At 58.3% G+C, this 21,619-nt stretch overlaps 1 protein-coding gene across 2 annotated transcripts in view; it reads left to right on the top strand.

Moving 5' to 3' along the window:
* The window catches only part of DOCK1 (dedicator of cytokinesis 1), a 204,427-nt gene that overhangs the window by 31,140 nt on the left and 151,668 nt on the right, over positions 1–21,619 (top strand). The window contains exons 6-17 of one of the 2 annotated variants that reach the window (XM_036439319.2): positions 450–598; positions 2,775–2,910; positions 3,797–3,954; positions 4,949–5,030; positions 5,414–5,549; positions 6,812–6,884; positions 10,477–10,556; positions 13,611–13,736; positions 15,781–15,905; positions 16,836–16,934; positions 18,129–18,201; positions 21,261–21,364. In XM_036439319.2, the coding sequence (XP_036295212.1) occupies positions 450–598; positions 2,775–2,910; positions 3,797–3,954; positions 4,949–5,030; positions 5,414–5,549; positions 6,812–6,884; positions 10,477–10,556; positions 13,611–13,736; positions 15,781–15,905; positions 16,836–16,934; positions 18,129–18,201; positions 21,261–21,364 (1,341 nt within the window). Of the gene's footprint in view, positions 1–449; positions 599–2,774; positions 2,911–3,796; positions 3,955–4,948; positions 5,031–5,413; positions 5,550–6,811; positions 6,885–10,413; positions 10,557–13,610; positions 13,737–15,780; positions 15,906–16,835; positions 16,935–18,128; positions 18,202–21,260; positions 21,365–21,619 lie in introns of both variants that reach the window. The other variant, XM_036439318.2, reaches the window with a different exon arrangement.

Raw genomic sequence — 21,619 nt, 5'->3', positions numbered from 1 at the left:
TGCACGAATTCATGCACCGCGCCTCTAATAGATATGTATATATATGCACATAGACATTGAGTGGGCACATTATTATGCATCCAGAGATCATAATAACCTGGCCACTCAATGTATATTTTTATAGATTTCAAAGAGAGGAAGGGAGAGAGAAACATCAACAATGAGAGATCATCACTGATGGGCTGCCTCCTGCACGCCCCCATTGGGGAATCAAGCCCACAACCCAGGCCTGTGCCCTGCCCAGGAATTGAACCCTGACCTCCTGGTTCATAGGTTGACCCCGCACCCCTGAGCACACTGGCGGGGCTAACATGGCTTTTAATTGGACACAAGGTGCATTCTGTCATATAAAGCACTGACTGCATGTGTGTGTGTGTGGAAAAGAACACATCGGCAGTGCTGGGCTGCCCCGGCGCATTGACCTTGGCCGCCCTGCCCCCTCCGCGCAGCACGACAACAGGGAGATGTTCAGGAGCGTGCGGCACATGATCTACGACCTCATCGAGTGGCGCTCGCAGATCCTCTCCGGGACGCTGCCCCAGGACGAGCTCAAGGAGCTGAAGGAGAAGGTCACTGCCAAGATCGACTACGGAAACAGGTGTGTCCATTTGGGAGCTGATTTCATGCTTAACTGAGCCGGCGCGGTAACTCCGACCAGAGCCTCGAGGAGACTAAACCCATCCTTTATCGGAAAGCCCAACTCCCCGCGGCCAGCCAGTGTGTGTTCTTCATTTTCAAAGGGAGGGGCTGTCTTCTGCTGGGTCTCGAACACCGGGACTTTTCTGGGTCCGATTCTTCTCTCCAGGAAGCTGGGGAGAGGGGGCCTGCCCTTTGCCTGGTGACTCCCCCTCTCCCCCCCATAGGTTCTAGATACAGGATAGTTGACATTGTCACCTGAAACCCATGCCATGGCCTCCTGCCTGAGAAACCCACGCTGTGGGAGCTCTGCTTTCATTTTCCACGAGAGCACGGTATTTCCAAGTTGCCTCCTGAGACCCCCGGCCTGATCTGGTCGCGGGAAGCTGCCGGAGCACACTGTGCTGCGGAGCGATGCCGTTAAGAGAGGTGTTTCCCACGGGGTTACTGCTTTGATAGAAAACACAGTCCTTGGAAGACAGTCCTTTGGCTGAGGAGCTGCGTGCACGCCGTCATATCTCTCCAGCCCAGGGCTCCGCACACAGCTCTCCAGGCCCTTCTCCAGGGAGAAGCGACATAAAATAGAATCTCGGTGTTGCAGGTTTGATTTAAAAACGGCTTCCGGGAAGCATTTGACAAAAGCCATTTGATTAGCGTCGAGGACCCTCTTTCTAGGAAAATGCACGTACGTGACACACACACAGCTTTGCATGTCATGCCTTGGGCGGTCCCAGCCCCCGTCCTCAGCGGTGCTTCGGGCTGGGGGTTGGTGGGGATGTGTCCAGGGTGTTGGTCTCTGAGGGACTTAGGTCAGTGGTTGGCAAACTCCTTAGTCCACAGAGCCAAATACCAACAGCACAATGATTGAAATCTCTTTGGAGAGCCACATTTTTTAAACTTAAACTTCTTCTAAAGCCACTTCTTCAACATAGACTGGCCCAGGCTGTGGAATTTTGTGGAAGAGCCACACTCAAGGGGCCAAAGAGCCGCATGTGGCTCTCGACCAGGGGCCTGAGGGCACTTGCAGGGCTGGGGGAAGCAGTAGAATTTGGGAAACATGTTGCAAAGACAACCAATGAGATGCCTGTGGTCATTGCAGGGATGGAGACCATTTGCTTAAAAGCCTGAGTGCTCCCCCGCCCCGGACAGGCCGTCATGGCCCTGATTCCCGCCGGTGAATTTGCTTAATCGATATTGAAAGGAAAGGGTTAGGTTTTGTGGTTGCTGTCCAGACGGTCAAAACGAACCCCGCCTGAACCCTGCCTGACGCGTGGTCTCACTCCCATCACAGCGCACGCGGGCAGCCCTCCCTCCGGAAGAAGCTGGACTCCTTTGTCCGGATGGAGTCTTTATGGCCAGTCCGTTTCCTCTTCAGCTGGTGCCCAGGAAAGACCCTCTAATTGAATTTTTTTTCTTTAAGCAACTTCCCTAGGTTTTATGGTTAAAAAAAAAGAAAGGCATTTTCTGCTTCCATAGACTTGTGACCAGCAGGCAGGGACTCTCAAAGGCGAGGTGAGATGCTCATGTGGCTCCACCATGGCACAGCCCTCGTCTCCTATGTAATCACTTTGGCTCCTTCCATAGAAATGATGGTTAAAAAAAATCACCAAAGCAGTTAGTTGGATTTGGGGAAAGGGAGAGAATGCTGCCGACAAAACACGTAGCGAGGGATGGCCGGCTTTCTCGGCGAGACGCCGCTCATGGTTTCAGTCGGCTGCCGTATTTCACCATCTGGCCAGAAGGTTGCTCAGTGCAGTTGGGGGTAACTCCCGACAGGCTAATATAGGGATTAGAACCGACTCGAAGTAGGTGGACACTTGCATAGGACTCACCGGAATAGACACCGCACCGCGTGTGTGTGCTGTGAGCTGTGGATACTGTTCATACAGCAGCTGGTAACACACTGGTCACGTGGGCTTATAGACCTGTGACAAAGGACGTTTTTGTTACTGATTTATGTATTTTTTTGAGTTCCTCGGGGAAGTGACCTTACAGAATTTACGTTTACTGAATATTTGTGGGTGACCTCGACTTTCTGTGAGGTTTTCCTCTGCACAGCTGCCTGGACTGAAGGTGTGTGAGGAAAAATCCAAGCCCTTGGTCTTTGTGCCTGACGTTCTGTGTTCTTGTCGTTCCAGAATTCTCGATTTGGACTTGGTGGTGAGGGATGAGGATGGGAACATCCTGGATCCAGAGCTAACCAGCACGATCAGCCTCTTCCGAGCTCATGAAGTGGCGTCGAAACAAGTGGAGGAACGGTTACAGGAAGAGAAGGTGCGTGCGGCTCACCTCTGGGGGCGTGCTTCTGGGACAGGGTCAGCTCCAGCCGCTCCGACACCGGCAAGGCCAGGCTTCACTGAAAACACCCGGCAGGCACAGCCCCCGGCCTGCTCCTCATGGCGATGAGGGAGGGGGCCTGCCCCAGACGCGGTGCTGATGCCTGGAAGGACTCCATCCCTCGGGGGGGGGGGGGGGGTGCAGGGGTGTTAGCAGGCGGGGCCTATTTATGTTTATTTTTAAAAAAAATATGTTTTCATTGATTTCAGAGAGAGGAAAGGAGAGGGAGAGAAAGAGACATCAATCGATGGATTGATCGGCTGCCTCTGGCACGCCCCCTACTGGGGATCGAGCCCTCAACCTGGGCGTGTGCCCTGACTGGGAATCGAACCACGGACCTCTTGGTTCATTGGTTGGCGCTCAACCACTGAGCCTCGCCAGCTGGGCGGGAGGCAGGATTCTAATGACTCGTTCTCACCTCCTGGGAAAGGACGCTTGGTTCTGCACGGCCTCTTGGCTCTGTGCAGGGGTGACATTTTAGGCTGGATGAGGGCAGGGAACACACATCCTAGTGACCTTTCTCATCACACATCCTAGTGACCGTGTGAGGCGTCCTGCGTAAGAGGAGGTTTGCAGAGGTCCATGCAGTGATTGTGTGTCTGAAGGAAACGCTCCGTCTGCGCCCCATGTCTGTGGCTGTTACCGGGTGCTGTTCTGTTCAGCTGGCTGCACCCGGTTCTGGGAACTCCGGGCACTAGGAGTGACTGGGCCGTGTTGTGCTGACTGGTTGTGCCTGGCTTTCTGTTCTGTGTGAGGTAATGAAAAAGCGAGCTTAATAAGAAAGAGTGTTGCTAATGCCGACTTCCCCCGGCTTCCACTGCAGTCCCAGAAGCAGAACATGGACCTCAGCCGGCAGGCGAAGTTCGCCGCCACCCCCTCCCTGGCCTTGTTCGTCAACCTCAAAAACGTGGTGTGCAAGATCGGGGAAGACGCCGAGGTGCTCATGTCTCTCTACGACCCCGGGGTGTCCAGGTTCATCAGGTCGGTGCCATCCCGATGCCGGCACAGCAGCTCTGAGCCGTCCCCATGTCTTACTCCTGCTAAGAGCCCCCGGGGCCCTCAGGCCACACTCCCCTCCAGTGGCTGACCCCGTGCTCTCCTCGGACAGTGTGATGGCAGGCAGCCCAGGCTCTGGGCCAGGGTCAGCCTTCTGTACATGGGTATTTTTTTCTAAAATATCTTTGTTGATGTCAGAGGGGAAGAGAGAGGTGGGGGATGGGGGGGAGGGAGTGAGAGAGAGACAGAGAGAGAGGAAAACATCAGTGGTGAGAGAATCATTGATTGGCTCCCTCCTGCACGCCCCCTATTGGGGATCGAGCCTGTAACCTGGGCATGTGCCCTGATCAAGAACTGAACCATGACCTCCTGGTTCATAGGTTGACCTTTAGCCACTGAGCCACACTGGCCGGGCTTTGAGGGTCTTTTTAAAAAATATTTTTTATTGATTTTTTTTAAAGAGAGGAAGGGAGGGGGATAGGGAGTTCAAAAAATCGATGAGAGAGAAACATCGATGGGCTGCCTCCTTTCTGTCCCCTACTGGGAATGGGGCCTGGGCATGTGCCCGGACTGGGAATTGAAGCAGGCACCTCTTGGTTCAGGGGTCAACACTCAACCGCTGAGCCACAGTGGCTGGTCGAATGGTAAATTTTAGACTGTGGTCATTCTCAACGAACAGATATGCTTTAGAAGTAGTAGATGTTGACATGCCATTTTCAGACAGTTCCTTTGTGAGGATCGCCCTGGACGCCCGGGTGGAACCCGCCCGGGGTTTTATTTGGAGCAAGAGGGTGGGGGGTGTGGTCTCAAATGTTTCCATGTGGGCTCCTCTTCTCCGTCAGCAGGGCAGCAGCTGCCCTCGGCATTGAATTCTGTGGTTGTCTGCTCCGTGAACCTCCTGGCGTTAACTACAAGCTAATGTGGCTGTGCATAGTGCGCCCTGTTATTGTTGGAAAAATCGATTTGCTTCTCTTTCTAGTGAAAACTACCTGGTCCGCTGGTCAAGTTCAGGATTGCCTAAAGATATAGACAGACTACACAACTTGCGAGCTGTTTTCACCGTAAGTGCATCCGGCGATGTGGGGCAGACTCGCTCAGGTTCTAATGACCCCCCCCTCCACCTCTCCCCTCAAGGGCACATGGTTCTTGGGGTGCCCATTCTTCACGGCCATTTCGTCATCATGACACCCTTCCCAGCGGTCCTCTGGGGCCCTAGCTGCCCGCAGCCTCCCCAGATGGCACTGCCAGGGCCGATCTCTCCGATGTGGACTCGGGCGCTGCTGGACTGTGGTTGTCCAGTTCCCTTTCGGTCCTGAACAGCTTATGAAATGCTCACCGCTGCTCAGAAATGCGTCTCTGCGCCTCTCCCTGCTGTCTGTCCCAGCGGAAGGAAGCGGTGTTGGGAGCTGGGGCTCCGGATAACGTACGTAAATTCCTATTCCAGGACCTGGGAAGCAAAGACCTGAAAAGGGAGAAAATCAGCTTCGTCTGCCAGATCGTCCGCGTGGGCCGCATGGAGCTGAGGGACAACAACACGCGGAAGCTGACCTCTGGCCTGCGGCGGCCCTTCGGCGTGGCCGGTAAGCCTGTCTCCTTGTCCTTCGGGTCTTGGTCATCGCTCTGGCCCCGAAGGGAGCCGCTGCTGGGCATTGTGTCGGTCAGCTCGTCCGTGGGGGAGAAATAACCTGTCCGTTCTCTCCGGTGGTCTCGGGCAGGGGCTGCGCAGGGAGCCGCCAAGGGCCGCGTGCCCACCAGGTGCTTGGTGTTCAGGTGGCCTCCTCTCCTGGGGGCACCTGGCCCTCACGCTCAGCCTGGAGGGCAGCCTGGCCTTGGAGGGGTCAGGCCTCTGGACGGGGCGATGGAGGGGCCGAGGAGGGAGTTTGTAGCGAGTGGCCAGCAGCCAGGGGGCACGGGCCCCGCCGCCATGTCTGCTCTGCTCCGTTCTGCGTGTGGGCCGCCCGGGAGGAGGGAGAGCCTGGCTGCCTCCGCCCAGCAAGCTGTCCGGTCCCGGGAAGCTCTGCCGAGCCGCCTCCGGCTGGCACTCATTTCTCACCCTCTGGGGAGGTGGTGGCCCTTTGGTGCCTGGCTGGACACTCCAACATTGAGCCCCGCTGGCCTTCCTGTTGACTACAGTGGGCCTCTCCCCAGCCTCCACGTGTGGACGTGTGTGTGGGGTGAAAACGATTTATATCTCGATTGGCGTGGTGTTTCCACGGATCTGCGTTTTTCAAAACCCATTGAACTAGAGTACAATCTGCATTTAATGTACACTTTTTATCGAGACAAAGGTCAGAGCATCCTTTCCCCGCAGACTTTCCCTGAGCCCCGCTTCTCCCCGGGCCTTCACCCCGCTACGAACCCTTCCATTGCAGATCCCTCCGCGCGCGCACATTGAACGTGTTTGCCACCTCGCCAGGGTATAAGGACCCCGACGTAACAGCTGTATTTCCCACCGCCTGCCGCAACAGCCCCTGGTGGAAGGTGGGCTCGGGGAATCACCGTCCCAGTTCAGGCCCTCCACGACCCCTGCCAGGTCTTAGCAGCTCGAGTTTCTAGAACATTCCAGCCCACAGAGCCCTCCTGGGAGTGCCACGCCATGGGGCCTGTCGGATCCCAGGCAAAGGGATTGATTACGTGGGAACTCTGCCGTTGGAGCCCCACCCCGCGCGGCCCGGGTTTTCAGAGAATGTAATCCATCTTTCCGGCAGGGAGATGGGTGACTGGCTGTAAGAGAGTTCCACCTCGCAGCTCACCCCGTGGCGTGTCGGCAGTTCCTTGTTTCTTTGTTTTCCTCTGACGGTGGCGTGTAAGCAAACCATGTCTGTTCCTCTCTCGTCCGCAGTGATGGATGTCACCGACATAATAAACGGGAAAGTGGACGACGAGGACAAACAGCACTTCATCCCCTTCCAGCCGTAAGTGCGGGCGTCGGTGCTGGGGCAGACTCCCTCAGCGGGGCCGGGGGAACGCGTGCTGCAGTGATTACCTTCGCGAATCCACGCAGCGCAAGCAGGCGGGCTGCTCTGAGACAATGAAAGGCCCGTTAGGCACTGCGGTGGCGCATGGGGTGTTTGTAGCCTGAAGAGAACCTGGGTTCGAGGGTGGTCCCGCAGGTGGGATACTTTATCTGTGACCCTGGAATCGCCTTATACGCAGGTCACGCAGAATTACGATTCCCTCCGAGCATGAATGCTTCCTTACGTAATTAATTTATTCTCGTAGCGATTCCCATTCTCATAATACAGTGCGTTCACATTCATCCCAGGAGGTTCTCCTCCTGACACAGCAGACCCAGCCCGAGCACGGCGAATGCGCTCCTAAAGCGAGGGGCACCTCCACGCCGGGCTCAGGCCGCGGGCCTTCCCGTCGCGGTTGTTGCTCAGCGGCTGGATCCGCACCCACTGTGAAGGCTTTGTCTGGCTCGGACAAATGTCTGTAGAGGGGAGGGGGCTTGGGCGGCACCCAGAGGAGAGCCGTTCAGTCGGTCCTCCGATGTGAAGGTAGATCCCGTAGGAAAGGCGAGAGGGCCGGGGTCATTTCCCTGGAGTTTAACGCGAGAGGGTGCCCGGGAATGTGGAGCAGCTGCTCCGAGGGCAGCCCTGCCCCTCGGACAGGGGCCCAGAGAGGTGGGGGAGTTAGAAAGGGCGAGGCCCCATGTCAGAGACGGCGTCCCCGGGTGTGGACTCTTGGAAGAAGAGCCGATGACGAGGAAGGGCCGGGCCAGGGCCTGCCCCGCATTCTGTCTCTTCTCCTCTTTCCTGGTTTGGCTTGAGCGGCCTCACACTCCACACAGGTCTTAGGTAGACGGTGCCCACGGCCTCCAGGTGCTGGCTGGCAGGTGGGCGGCTGCAGGAGGCTGTCCCGGGCTGGGGTGGGCAGCAGAGGTGGGGTGCGCCTCCCCTGGCACCGCCACCCTTGCTCGATGGACCAGCCCACCCAGCCCGGGACTGACCCTGCTTCCAGCTGAGAGGAGAAGGGTGCTCTGCAGGCGGGCGAGCTGGTCGGACAGCGGCCGGATGCCCGGCTCCGCAGACGGCTCTGCAGTCTGACAGAGGAACAGGGAGCATCAGGATTGGCATGGAGGGCGACTCCCCTGTAAGAATCTCCCCACAGGAGGCCAACGACCGATGTGGCTTCTATTTTTCAGTCCAATACAGCCACCACCAGCCACGTGGGCTATTTCAAATGAACGAACATTTATCGCAGTTAAATATTCAGCTTCTCCGTCACACACATCCCTTTTAATGTGCCCAGTGCTGCGTGCGGCTGCGGCGGCCACATGGGTCAGCCCAGATCGGGCATTTCCGCCATTGCAGAAGGTGCCATGGGCGGAGCTGCTCTGGAATCACACCCAGTGCATCTCGTTACAAAGGAAGCCGCTGCACAGTCTAGAAGTTTCCTTCATGCCCAACGGGGTGTCCTTTTTGAACACGGGCAGCTATAGAGGTCAAGTACAAGATGATATTAAGCTGCTTCCTTCCCCCATGGGAGGAGTGCAGCCCAGTTCTCTTTTATTTTTTTTAAATATGTTTTTATGGATATTTGGGGAGAGAGAGAGGAAGAGAGAAGGATAGAGAGACTCACTGATGGGCTGCCTCCTGCATGCCCCCTACTGGGGATGGAGCCCACAACCCAGCATGAGCCCTGACCAGGAATGGAACCGGTGGTGAGCTCTTGGTTCATGGGTCGATGCTCAACCACTGAGCCATACCGGCCTGGCTGCCCAGTTCTCTTTCAAATGCTGTTGCGTATATGAGACCTCGGGGCGTCCTGAGGCCCAGTCATAGCATTTAGTGGGAATTACCCATTGCCTGCCCGTGCCTTCTGGGAGGAAAGTAGGGGGAAAAGAGCAGAACATGGGCTCCTGGTTGGAAAGGTAGGGGGTGGGTTTTTCGTGGTGGATGTTCCCTGGGACGTGTTAACCCGCTACACGAGCCAGCGCGGGGCTGCCATCTTCCTCTGTCCTTGAGCGAGACACCCGCTTCAAAACGTTCTTACAAGTGAGCTCTTCTGTGATTTGAACTCCTCGCCCCGTTAAAGGAGGCTAATTGCGTGCAGATTGATATTTGCAGCATCGGGAACAAACAGCACACGCTTTTAGAGCAAAACAAACGACGAAACCCGCTCCTTGGGAGAGGCATGCTAATGAAACCGGTGTTTGGCTCCATTAAAGCTGATTTATTATGTGGCAGGGTGAGTGTAGGGAAGGGAAGTGCAGTCCGTCTCTCTCTCTCCTCCTCCCTCCCTCCCTCCCTCTCTCCTCCCTCCCTCCCTCCCTCCTCTCTCCTCTCTCCTCTCTCTCTCCCTCCCTCTCTCTCTCTCTCTCTCTCTCTCTCTCTCTCTCTCTCTCTCTCTCTGTCCGGTCAGTGTAAACAGGCCTCAGCTCTCCTGGGGAATGGGGGCTCAGTGATGAATGGCGCCCTTCGTTGGTTCTAGAAATGACGGTGAACATTGTGCACATGATGTCTGTTTCCTCGCTCGTTGCATAGTGTCCCTGCTGTGCCACTCCGCCCGTCTCTGCACACACTGGCTCCTTTGTATTTATTCTCTTGGTTCTGGTGCAGCGTCTGTGAGAGGGTCCTCCTTTCTGAGCCCGAAAACATGGTTGGCCCCTCCTACTTACTACGTTTTATCCTCACCGAGGATATTTTCCCCACCGGCTCTGAGAGAGAATAGAAGGAAGGGAGAGAAACATTGATGTGCATGAGGGAGATACATGGATTGGTTGCCACCCACCCACACCTTGACCCCGGCCGGGGATCAAACCTTGAATCCTTGTCCGGGAATGGAACCCTCGGCCTTTTGGCCCACAGGCCGACACTAACCGCTGAGCACCCCCGGCCGGGGCTCACATCCATATGTGTGCCATGATTTTACTTTCCGGGGTGGTCGCTGGCTTCTCTGAGACAGTGCCCTTCTCGTCACACTGAGCAACGGCCTTTTGGAGCACCACCCGAGTGGGGACCCCCCACGCTTCCTAAGAAATTAGGTGGCTGGGGTCCTTTAAAAAAAAAAATCTTGATATTGATATTGCGTTTTTCCCTTCAAACCACCTGCCCCTTGACCTACGCTAGGCTTCAGCGTGATTGACAGGGAAGAGCTATCCATACATGTTTCCTTGGGGTTAAATGCCATCCGACCGCATACTTCCAGATCTGCCCCCTTTTCCTTGCCCCGGAGCGGGGGGTGTGGGTCTGGTGCCCGCTTACTTCCCGGGGAGAGGGTCGGCCCCGTTGGCTTTACTTTTCTCGTGTGGTTCAGCGTTTTCCTGATCAATGCTCTTCCCTGTCTCTCTTGTCACCTCTCCCGTCCTCTGTCGTGCGTTGGCTCATGACGACTCTCTCGCACCCGGTGACGCTGATCTCTTGTGCTCCCTTGTTCCGGGGCCTCCGGGTCTCTGTGCCCCTCTGTCTCCTGTGGTCTTGGTCGTCCCGTGCCCTCCAGGCTCGCGTTGGACGACGCCATTCGACACAAGCCGCTGAACATGTCATCCCGTTTTTCACCCAGGGTGGCAGGGGAGAATGACTTCCTTCAGACTGTTATAAACAAGGTCATTGCTGCCAAAGAGGTCAACCACAAGGGCCAAGGTACGTATTCTGCGGTTTTGTTTCTGTAAATGTCCACTTGCTTGAGTTTGGAGAGTGCTGTGCTGTTTGCACTTTAGTTTGATGATGATCATGCGATGGTGATGATGATGATGATAACAAAGATGATGATGAAGATGATGACAATTGTGATGGTGTGCGTGATCATGGTGGTGATCATGGTGAGGGGAGGAGGAGGAGGAGAATGGTGAAACTCGTGATGGTGGTGATGGTGACAAGGAGGAGGAAGAAGAATATGTGATGATGGTGGTGATGTTGATGGTGTTAGTGATGATGGAGATGATGGTGGTGGTGGTGGTGATGATGGTGGTGATGATGGGAAGAAAGGAGAAGGAAGAGGAGGAGAATGGTGATGATAAGTGATGGTGGTAATGATGATGGTGATAATGGTGAGGAGGAGGAGAATGGTGATTATGGTGATGGTGTGATGGTGATGAGGAAGAAGAGGATGGTGATGTTGATGGTGGTGGTGATAATAGTAATGATAATTGTGAGTAGAGAAATGTGATGATAGTGATGATGGTGCTGATGATGATGTTGATGGTGATGATGGTGATGACAATGTTGATGATAGTGATGATGGCAGCTGGGATAACATCTGTGGTCGTTTGCCTGATGTACAGCATTATGAAGCTTTTCTTGCTGATCACCCTTGTAAGCACTGCTAAGAGCCAACTTCCTTGATGTGAGGGCTCGGCAGAGTGGGAAACAATGAAACCTTTGGAAATCGGAGTTGATGAGACTAGAAGCGACTCATTTGTTTGCCTTCCTCAGTCTCACCAGCCGCTCCTTTCATCCTAATCATTTTACTGGCCTCACGGGAGTGAGTCTACAGTAACTGTCTCAGCTGTTATTTCACTTGCTGTTGAGAGAAACACGAGACGCTCGACATAACCCGCCTCCACACGTGCCCCTGTCACTGTGTTCCTTGCAGGTGTCGTCCTAATGGCTGCCACTTTGTTTTCTGAGACGCCCCCTCATCCCCCTCGCCCTCCCCCCTCGAGATTGTGGGCTCATTTGCCCTCCTTCCCCTTCAGTGTGGTGATGGAGGGATTTCTCCTTCCCGCCGCCCGTCCCACACTCATCATTTTTCATCCCACGCTGACAAGCTCCCCAGCAGCTGCCCTTCTGTTGGCAGAGGCAATGAATCAGTCGCCTCGGCGGGTGACAGCTGGCACTCGGCGGACGGGAGGCCCCGGAAAACAACTGTTTACCCAGGCCCTGCCCGGCCGAGGGGAAGGCACCTTCAGAGCACTCCGACCTGAGGCTGCTTCAGGCCCCCGTCTGCCTCTCAGCCCCTGATGCGATGTGGGCTTCCCGTGAACTCCCAGCGCTCTGCGAGCGACCCCGATGCATCGGCTAGCGAGCCGCGTCAGTGCCTGTGCCGGTGACTTCTGAGGGACGGCCCCCTGACTCAGGCCACATTGCTCTAAGGGAGAGAGAGTTGGTCCGCGGAGCCCACCCTCAGCCGCAGAGGGACCTTGGCTCTCTGGGTGTGGATTGCCGCCTCGCTGGCGAACATCCATGGAACAGAGACTCCAGCCCAGCGCCGTGAAATGTAACCTGTTTAGGCAGAGCCTTTTTTTTTTAAAGTCAGTCTCTGGGGTGGGCCCAGGCACCTGTGTTTTTATAAAATATGTTGGTATTGATGTTCAGAGGTTTTAGAGGAAGGGTTAGGGAGAGGAAGATGGAAACGGGTGAAAGAGAAACATCATGGATCGGCTGCCTCCCGCAGACCCCCTCCTGAGGATCAAGCCTGCACCCCAGGCATGTGCTTTGACCGGGAGTCAAAGCGTGTCTTCCTGGTTCACGGGTGTAGGCTCAACCACAGCCACCATCATCATCACCACCTCCTCCTCTTCCTCCTCACCATCATTCCATCATTGCCATCCTCATCATGTCCGTCAGCACTGCCGCCGTCACCAGTGAGAGCATGTGGAGCTGACCAGGAGTCGTCCTCTCACAGCCGTCTGGAAGCCCGGGAGCTCCAGTGGCCGCTGTTTCCTCTGGAGCCCCGGTCAGCTGGGTGCCAGGCCCCTGGCTGCCCTGCTCTCCTGCTCTAGGGCCCTCCGCGTTGATGAACTTGAACTATTTCAGTCACAGGAAGAGGGTGCTGGCTAGCAGACCATTTCTAGGAGAGAGGACCCCAGCCTACCTCTGTCAGTTTCACTGGGCTGTGGCCCAAACCTGGGGCCCCACGGGCCCAGTTCCGTGAGCCCAAGGGCAGGGGGGCATCCACGGTCACAGTGAGAGCGGACAGAGGAGCGTATTCCCTGGATTTCTAGGGAGAACCGGGGCCTCTGAACCAAAAGGCACCGGGGCCAGGTTGGCCTCACCCTAGAAGTGAGCATTCTTCAGGGCTTCCCTGCCCAGTGCATTCTGGGAGAGCGGGGAGGGCCATGGCCCGGGAGCACTGCGCAGAATTAGCTGCTGTTTGCTGGGCGGGCCCCGTAGTCTGAGTGCTCAGAGGTGACCGGACCTGCCTGTCGCTTTCCCATCGAGTCTCAGCTCAGAGGCTTTCACTTCTCATTCTCCCAAGAGGGACAATAGAGGAGAACGTGGGAGGTAAATTCCCAGCTCCACGTACCCCAAGTTCCAAACTGCTGGGCAGCATCCGAGCTTGGACGGTGGGCGGCAGAGCGCTGGGCTGTGGACCACCACCAGGCCAGCCCCACAGGACGGGGCCAGCCCCACGGACCAGCCCCCCACCCTCCAAATGCTACCTCATCATTTACCCTGCATGTGAGCTCAGCAGCCTCTCCGGTCCTGGCAGAGCTGGCGCTCAGAGCTGTCGGCGAGCACGCCTGTCCTGAGGCCCCAGCCGAGCGGGGTTTGCACCCCAGCCAGTCAGACGCCGGCGATGCCCGGGCCAGCTCCGCCTCCTGCCCCTCTCCTGCCCTCCTCCTCACACACGACCGCTCCTCTCCCAGCCTCACGTCAGGAGCTGGAAGCTGCTCGCTCGTTTGGTTGGTTTGCGACGCGTCTTTGAAACATGGATGAGCTAGGACGTAACGGGCGCGCCTGTTGTCTCCCTAGGCCTGTGGGTCACTCTGAAGCTGCTCCCCGGGGACATCCATCAGATCAGGAAGGAGTTCCCCCACTTGGTGGACAGGACCACGGCCGTGGCCCGGAAGACGGGCTTCCCCGAGATCATCATGCCGGGTAAGAGCGGTTCCTCCCGCGGTGCCGGCCGGTGGGCGCTGCATGGACAGGGACCGCGGAGCCCGGCCGGCAGAGGCCGCGCGGGGTGGTGACCTCCGCACGGTTCAGGGTCATCTCCGCAGGCAGGTGCTGCGGGTCAGGCCGAGGGCGGCGGCTGCTTTCGGTGACAGCGACCTGGGAGGGTGGAGGGGCGACTGTTCAGGGCACCAGAACGGGGACCAGAGGGCGAATCAGCATCTGCCAGCATCCCAGCCCGAGAGCCTGAGCCGCCGCCTTGTTTTTTTGTTTTATTTTAAATATGCTTTTATTGATTTCAGAGAGGAAGAGAGAGATGGAAACATCAACGATGAGAGAGAATCAGGGATCGGCTGCCTCCTGCCCGCCCCGCCCTGGGGATCGAGCCCCAAACCTGGGCCTGGGCCCTTGATCAGGAATCAAATCCGGGACCCTTTAGTCTGCAGGCTGATGCTCTATCCATTGAGCCAAACCTGCCAGGGTGAGCCTGGGCCTTCTGTCAGCAGCTGGGGCAGTGCCACGGCCTCTTGTGAGCCCCTGTGGGTCTGCCTCTGGGGACCCCGCAGTGGGCTTCTCCGGGCCAGCGGGAGAGGGCACTTGGCATCTCACCACCTCCCAGCCGTGGCGGTCCTCTGGCTGACGGGGCCTCTGTGGGCCGAGGACTTCCTTCGGGGTCAATTCTGTGCCTTGATAGACCTTTCAGACTGAGGGACCCCACAGCCCACCCTGCCTCACGGACGAGACCAGTAGCCGTGGGTGGCTAAGTGGCTGTCCCCGGTTGCACAGCTCCATGGTGGCAGGTCCTGGGCCCGCAGCTGTTGCCTCCAGCCCGCCCTGCACCCTGTCATTCCTCACGGCGCTCAGGGTCAGGGTCCCGGTGCGCTGCTTCCATCTCCAGCAGCTGCCTCGGCTGCCCCAGCGACCACTGGGATTCTGGTCATAATGACTTTTACATGGAAGCTTAATGTACTCCTCGGGCACACTGAAAGCAGAGTAGACAGAAAGCACCGCCACCAAGGAAAACAAGACGGCTTCCTAAGGGATCCTTGTTTCTGGCCCAGTGAGGGCTCTATGCTACTCGGAACGAACCGGTTCCCGTGTCCCCCGGGGGACAGGGTGGGCACCCGGGGTGTGCCTGCCGGATGCCAGGAGCGGTCCCGGGTGCGAGGCTTCACCTGCATCACGCTGCTAACGAAGCTCCGCTAAGTCCTCCCTGTCGGGCTGTTCCCGGGGCCTCCTATGTGCTCAGAGCCAGACGTGTCTTGAGCTCATTAGTTGCTTTTTTTTTTTTGCACAATTTAAGTCCCATCTCACTGTAAAACGCACAGTTCTGAATTGTGTGCCAGCTACACTTGAATAAAAAAAATAAATAAGATATCCGGGCCTCAGGGGTCTTATGAACCAGGAGGCCAGGGCTCCATTCCCAGTGTGGGGCGTGCAGGAGGCGGCCCATCAGTGATTCTCTCTCATCATCGATGCTTCTGTCTCCCTCTCCCTTAAAAAGACCCCCAGGGCTGTTTTGCTCTCTTGCTCCTTGTCCCCGTTCAGCCTCCGGGCAGGACAGCTGCCCCCCAGGAGGGAGGGAGAACCAGGCAGAAGAAGGCTTCTCTCCTGATGCCTCCCTGGTCCCCGGCCCCAGGCAGTATTTTTAAAAAATAAATTTATTTTATTGATTTAAAAAAAAATATATATATATATTTTTTTTTACAGAGAGGAAAGGAGAGTTCAAGAGAGTTAGAAATACTGGAAATATTAATGAGAGAGAAACATCGTTCAGCTCCCTCCTAAACACCCCCTCCGGGGATGTGCTCGCAATCAAGGCACTTGCCCTTGACCGGAATCGAACCTGGGACCCTTGAGTTTGCAGGCCGACGCTCCATCCCCTGAGCCACACCGGCCAGGGCTCCAAAGCAGTATTTGTCGCGCTCTGCTAGCAGCGCTAACGAGTTAGACCCGTCCGCAGAATTCCCGGTTACACCGTGGATGCCGGGTAGATTGTTTTCAAGGTACGATTCTCCCCCTCCCCCAGGTGATGTTCGAAATGACATCTACGTGACCTTGGTCCAAGGAGATTTCGACAAAGGAAGCAAAACCACGGCCAAGAACGTGGAGGTCACGGTGTCCGTGTACGACGAGGACGGCAAGCGCCTGGAGGTACTGACTGGCCGAGCTGATGCGCAGCCTTTGGTGTGGCTCTCCACGTGTTCACCTCTGACCTCAGCTCTGCACAGACCTGCTCCTGCTCCTGGGCGGGGCCTGGGCCTGCCTTCCCCGCTCCTGCTTGCCCAGACGCGGGCTCCCCGGGGCCCGGCAGCGGCCTGGAAGCTCAGATGCGCGGTGGCCTCCATTGGGGACAGGAGGGAACTGGGGTCCAGAGAAAGCAATTGGCCTGTTCAGGTCAGAGGTGGAGCTGGGCTTGAACGTGGTCCTCTGACCTGTAACAGCGTGGAGTCATCTGGGAGGGGGTGGGACCAAGGCCCCCACCTGTGTGGCCACAGCAGCTGCAGGACACAGGGTCCTGGGAAGTGCCCAGAGGCTGTGGTCACCTCTGGTGACTGGAGGCCACGCCATGGCAGGTGTCCCAGCCCCTGCCATGCTGGCTCTGTGGCCCGTGGCTGAGGGCAGTGCCCTGTGAGTGCACGTGGGGCCCAGCTCTGCCAGGAGGAGGGACATCTTTCTCTCTGGGTGGCTCTGTGTCCTGTCCCCGTGGGCACTGCCCAGTGGTCAGTGTTCACGCTGGGGACACCCGGCAGGGGTGTTACCACCTCCTAAAGGTTGTCTGTAGCCTTTTATTGGGGGACCGGCTTCCTCCAGCCCTGCTGTGGGCGTCATTAGGGGTGAGGGTGAGCAGGGTGCGGGACGGCAGTCCCAGGTGACAGCCCCTACAGGTCGGGGAGCGGGTGATGCTGGCCGCGGGGAGCGGATGGATGGGCCCTGTGTCGCTGGGATCGAGCCATCGGCAGTGGGTGATGGGCACCCGCTGGGCACTCTCCTCCCTCGGGCTTGGCTCCTGGGGCGGGAGGTGGGGAGCCGGATGTGGGTCGGGCTTGGGGAGACCTGATGGGGTCCTGTGCCCTCTCTCAGCACGTGATCTTCCCGGGGGCCGGCGACGGGGCCATTTCCGAGTACAAGTCCGTGATTTACTACCAGGTCAAGCAGCCGCGCTGGTTCGAGACTGTGAAGGTACCGTGGCCGTGGCCCCTTCATCCCGCGGGGTTCGTGGTGAAATGCTCATTGGCAGCCGAGGGGAGTCCCCTGCTGCCCCCCGGGCCGCCCGCGGAGGGCACCCTGAGCGCTCGCCACGTCACGCGAGGTCGCTAAGGAGCCACGCGGGCGTTTCTTGGAACTACATTTCCTCTCGTCCCCTCTGGACAGAGGCAGGGCGCGCACGGAGACACATGGGAGGTCCCTCGAGACCGCGATGTGTTTCTCTCCCGGGCCCGGTTCTGTGTGAAATGCTGTCCTTAGGCCAGTGGAGGAGAGAGGCTGTGGAGAGGCTGTGCAGGGAGACGGGCCGTCCCCTGGCCCCCTGCCTTTTAGGGTGCCCGCAGCGGTGGGTGCACATGTGCGGTGGGGTGAGGGCAGTCTCGGCTGAGGGCCGTGTGTTCGCTCTGTGTGCTTCCACGGTGAGCCACAGTGAGACACTTCCATCCCGTCCCGCAGCCGCCTGGGGTGCAGAGCCGGGGGTCGGGCCAAGGACAAAGCCGTCGGCACCCTAACAGCAGGGCCAGGCCCCCTAACAGCAGGGCCAGGCCCCCTAACAGCAGGGCCAGGCACCCTAACAGCAGGGCCAGGCCCCCTAACAGCAGGGCCAGGCCCCCTAACAGCAGGGCCAGGCCCCCTAACAGCAGGGCCAGGCACCCTAACAGCAGGGCCAGGCCCCCTAACAGCAGGGCCAGGCACCCTAACAGCAGGGCCAGGCCCCCTAACAGCAGGGCCAGGCACCCTAACAGCAGGGCCAGGCACCCTAACAGCAGGGCCAGGCACCCTAACAGCAGGGCCAGGCCCCCTAACAGCAGGGCCAGGCACCCTAACAGCAGGGCCAGGCCCCCTAACAGCAGGGCCAGGCCCCCTAACAGCAGGGCCAGGCACCCTAACAGCAGGGCCAGGCCCCCTAACAGCAGGGCCAGGCACCCTAACAGCAGGGCCAGGCACCCTCACAGCAGGGCCAGGCACCCTCACAGCAGGGCCAGAGGCTTTAGAGAAGCTTGAGGGCTCAGAGTCCCGGGCAGCTGTACGGGGTCCCCTCGTGTTCCAAAGGCCCGGCCTTCGCTCGGAAAACACCCGGGGGCTGGGCATCCCTCCCCGGCGCCTCCGGGGACAGCGCTGCCCCTGGAGGACGCGGCGCCCGCGGCCTACCCTCCCCTCCCTCTGCAGGTGGCCATCCCCATCGAGGACGTCAACCGCAGCCACCTCCGCTTCACCTTCCGCCACCGCTCCTCGCAGGACTGTGAGTGACCGCTGTGCGACCCGGGAAAACGAGGGGGCAGCTCCGGGGGGCTGCCCTGGTTCTGGATTGTTCTGGAAAGTTCTGGGTAGTTCTGGAACTTGGTTCCCTAAACCCAGTGAGGCCTTCAGCTCCCGTCCTGGGGAACGTTATCGACGCCTTTCTTGAGGCCGTATTAGGAGACCTTCGTTGTCTTCCTGAACGTCTCTGAGGAGGCGCGGCTCCTTGCTGCTCTTTTGAATCCCTCTCCTCCTCCGTTTTGGCCGGTAATGCTGGTCCATCCATGAGAGAAGGCACTGAGGAGGGAGGAGATTTCCAAACCCGCTCTTCCTTCCTGCTCTGTGTGCGGCCTTGAACCCCGTGAGGCCTGTCGGGGTGGCCCCGGTGTTGAAGCAGAGCTGGGTCCGGCAAAAAGGGTCAGGGTTCAGGTCCAGTGGGAGAAGCAGGGGTGGAGGCTGGGCAGCTTGGGGAACCCTGCCCACCCCGCAGCCTGCTGTAGGGCCACGTCCAGGCCCCGGCAGCCGGCCCGGCTCTGCTAATGGTGTGCGCCCCCCGCCGGCCGGCCCTGGACAAGCACGGCCACGGACGGATGTTCACTGACATTCGCTGTGCTCTGCGGTGCTGCCGGCACGGAGGTGTCTGTGCCATGTAATTAGTCCTCACAGCAGTCCCTCGTGCGTTCCACATGATCACAGCTCCACACGCAGAAAAGGAGACCGAGGCGCGGTGCCCTCCCAGGGCCACGGTCCCCTCGTTAGTCCGGGAAGGGCTCTGGGTCAGACCCGGCCCGCGTGTAGCCAGGCCACGTTCATCGCTTGTCTTTATTTGGCACCTGCTGTATACACAGCTCATGGATCGGGTTCTCCTGCAGAACTGGGGGTTGAGTCGAGGGCCGAGGTCAGCTTGCAAGAGCCAAGGAGAGAAGGGCATCTTGGGGAACCGTGTGAGCAGGAGTGGGGTGAGTGGGGGGGGTTACAGGCCTGGGGTACGCTTTGGGGTCAGGCATGTTCTCGGCCAAGGCCGTGGGGGCTGGCTCCCAGCGCGCGTGGAACGGCAGGGCGGGAGTTGGTCTGCGGGCAGCCACGGGGGCTGCAGGGGCCCAGGTAGGGAGGGGCGTGGGGCGGGGGGGGGGGAGGTGGCGCACGGTTCTTGAATCCAGCGAGGTCTCGTCTCGGAATGCGAGCATGCTCCCCCTCACAGCGAGTTCATTCTCCCTAATTAACAAATCACACGAGGGCGGGGGGGTACCTCGTGTGGCGTTTCAATTTCCAGGTCCTTGTTTTCCTGTCAGTTTTAAGTGCTCATTATAGACAAGATGCTATCACCGGCCGCCGATGACACATCGTGTAATTAATGAAGTCGCCCCGGCCGCGGCGTGTGGGGCCCGGGCACGTGCTGCGCATCCAGAGCTGGCTCCGGTGCCACCGAGCCTCGGCTGCTGGGATGGCGGCGGCCGGGGCCTCTCCCGCAGCCCCATCTGCACACACCTGGTCAGAAGCGGGAGGAGCGGGGCCACACTGAGCGCTCCCCCTCCCCGCAGTGTGAGCTGCTTTCCCCCCAGAGGGAGCGGCCGGGCTTTCTCAGGCTGGCTCCGCCCTCGGCCTGGGGCCTGTGCTGCTGCTGGAACTCTGACAGGCTCCCGCAGCTCGTTAGCAATTCCAGAGCCGGCGGCTCCCGTGTTGGGGGAGCCGGGGGATGCGTGGCTTTGGGCCCAGCCTGCGGGGAGCTGACGTGTGTGTCCCCCGCCCGCTTGGAGGGGGCCTTGTCGCTGGGGCCGCCAGGCCTGCTTTGGCAGCACGTGGCCCTCCGTGGCCCCTGACACTCTGTCAGATTGGAATCTGCCCCGTAACAGCTGCTGACGAGCGGGGAACAAGTGCCGTGGTCCCTTGCCGGGCAGACGTACAGTGTTACCAGAAAAAGGACACGTTTTTATTCGGTGCCACTCCATAGTGAGATCAGGGGAGGCCCTGGCCATCGGGGGTGGGCACGTGTGTTTGTCACTCATGCTGCTTGCACAGAGACGCGCTTTTCTTTTACTGTTTCTTCACATCATGTCACACGTGGAAGAGTCTGATCTTTTCACCCGGATGCTAATTACGATATTTCACGTAGTCTAGAGTGCCCTTTTGCAACAGGCTTTTTTCCATTCCTAGGGTACATCTCTTACTTTTGTTATATTTGGTTAGTCCAGTGGTGTTGGCAAACCGCAGCTTGAGAGCCACTTGCGGCTCTTAGGCCCCTTGAGTGTGGCTCTTCCACAAAAGACCACGGCCTGGGCGAGTCTACGTTGAAGAAGTGGCGTTAGAAGAAGTTTAAGTTTAAAAAATGTGGCTCTCCAAAGAAATGTCAGTCGTTGTACTGTTGATATTTGGCTCTGTGGACTGATGAGTTTGCCGCCACTGGTTTCGTCCATCGTTTATTCATTTATCTAATCCGCATTGATTGTGCCGGATACTGAAGAACACCAGAATGCAAAGGCTGATGAGACGTGTTTTCTCAGCTCCTGACTCAGGGTGGGTGGCGTCTGCTCCTCTCCCCTCTGACCTCTGGCCTTTCGTTCACTCGCTGTTAGATGGCAGGTCACGCGGGACTGCAGCAGACGCTCGCTGGCGGGGAGAGACTGCATCTCGCGTGCAGCGCCTGGCGGAAGCACGGTCCTGCCAGGAGACAGAGTCCCCGCTCAGGCCCCCCGCCCCTGTCTGCCTGTGGTCAATGTCAATGCCCGGGGCCAGGCAGGAACCAGCCAATGTTGTGTTTCCCATCGAAGGCCAGCTTTCGCAGTGAATGGTCTGCCCCTCCGGCTGCCGCTGACCATGGCCTTGTGTCCAGACCCTGCCCGCCCCCCGGGCGTGTCTCTCCATGTGTAAGAGCCGGCGGTCGCATTGGTATCACTGGGCCAGGGTCACTCCTGGTTCCCGGGCCTGCAGGCTCTTCTTCCGCCTCCTCCTGGGCCCAGGCCCTTCCCGCTCCGTCAGCATCTCGTCCCCCCAGCACGCGCCTCCCTGAGACGCTGGTGGGAATCATGCACACTCACAGGTTGATGCGATCCCTTGTCTTTACAGCCAAGGACAAGTCGGAGAAGATATTCGCCCTGGCCTTCGTGAAGCTGATGCGATACGATGGCACGACGCTGCGGGATGGCGAGCACGACCTCATCGTCTATAAGGTAGGCGAGCGGGATAACGTATAGGGGGGCGGGATAACGTATAGGGGGGCGGGGTAACGTATAGGAGGGGGTGGGATAACGTATAGGGGGGCGGGATAACGTATAGACTGGGGTGGGGGGTGCGGGATAACGTATAGGGGGGCGGGATAACGTATAGGCGGGGGGCGGGATAACGTATAGACTGGGGTGGGGGGTGCGGGATAACGTATAGGGGGTGGGATAATGTATAGGCGGGGGGGCGGGATAATGTATAGG

Source organism: Pipistrellus kuhlii, unplaced genomic scaffold (assembly GCF_014108245.1).
Source record: "Pipistrellus kuhlii isolate mPipKuh1 unplaced genomic scaffold, mPipKuh1.p scaffold_m20_p_15, whole genome shotgun sequence".
Taxonomy (NCBI): Eukaryota; Metazoa; Chordata; class Mammalia; order Chiroptera; family Vespertilionidae; genus Pipistrellus; species Pipistrellus kuhlii.
This window is presented reverse-complemented; position numbering and strand designations above follow the sequence as displayed.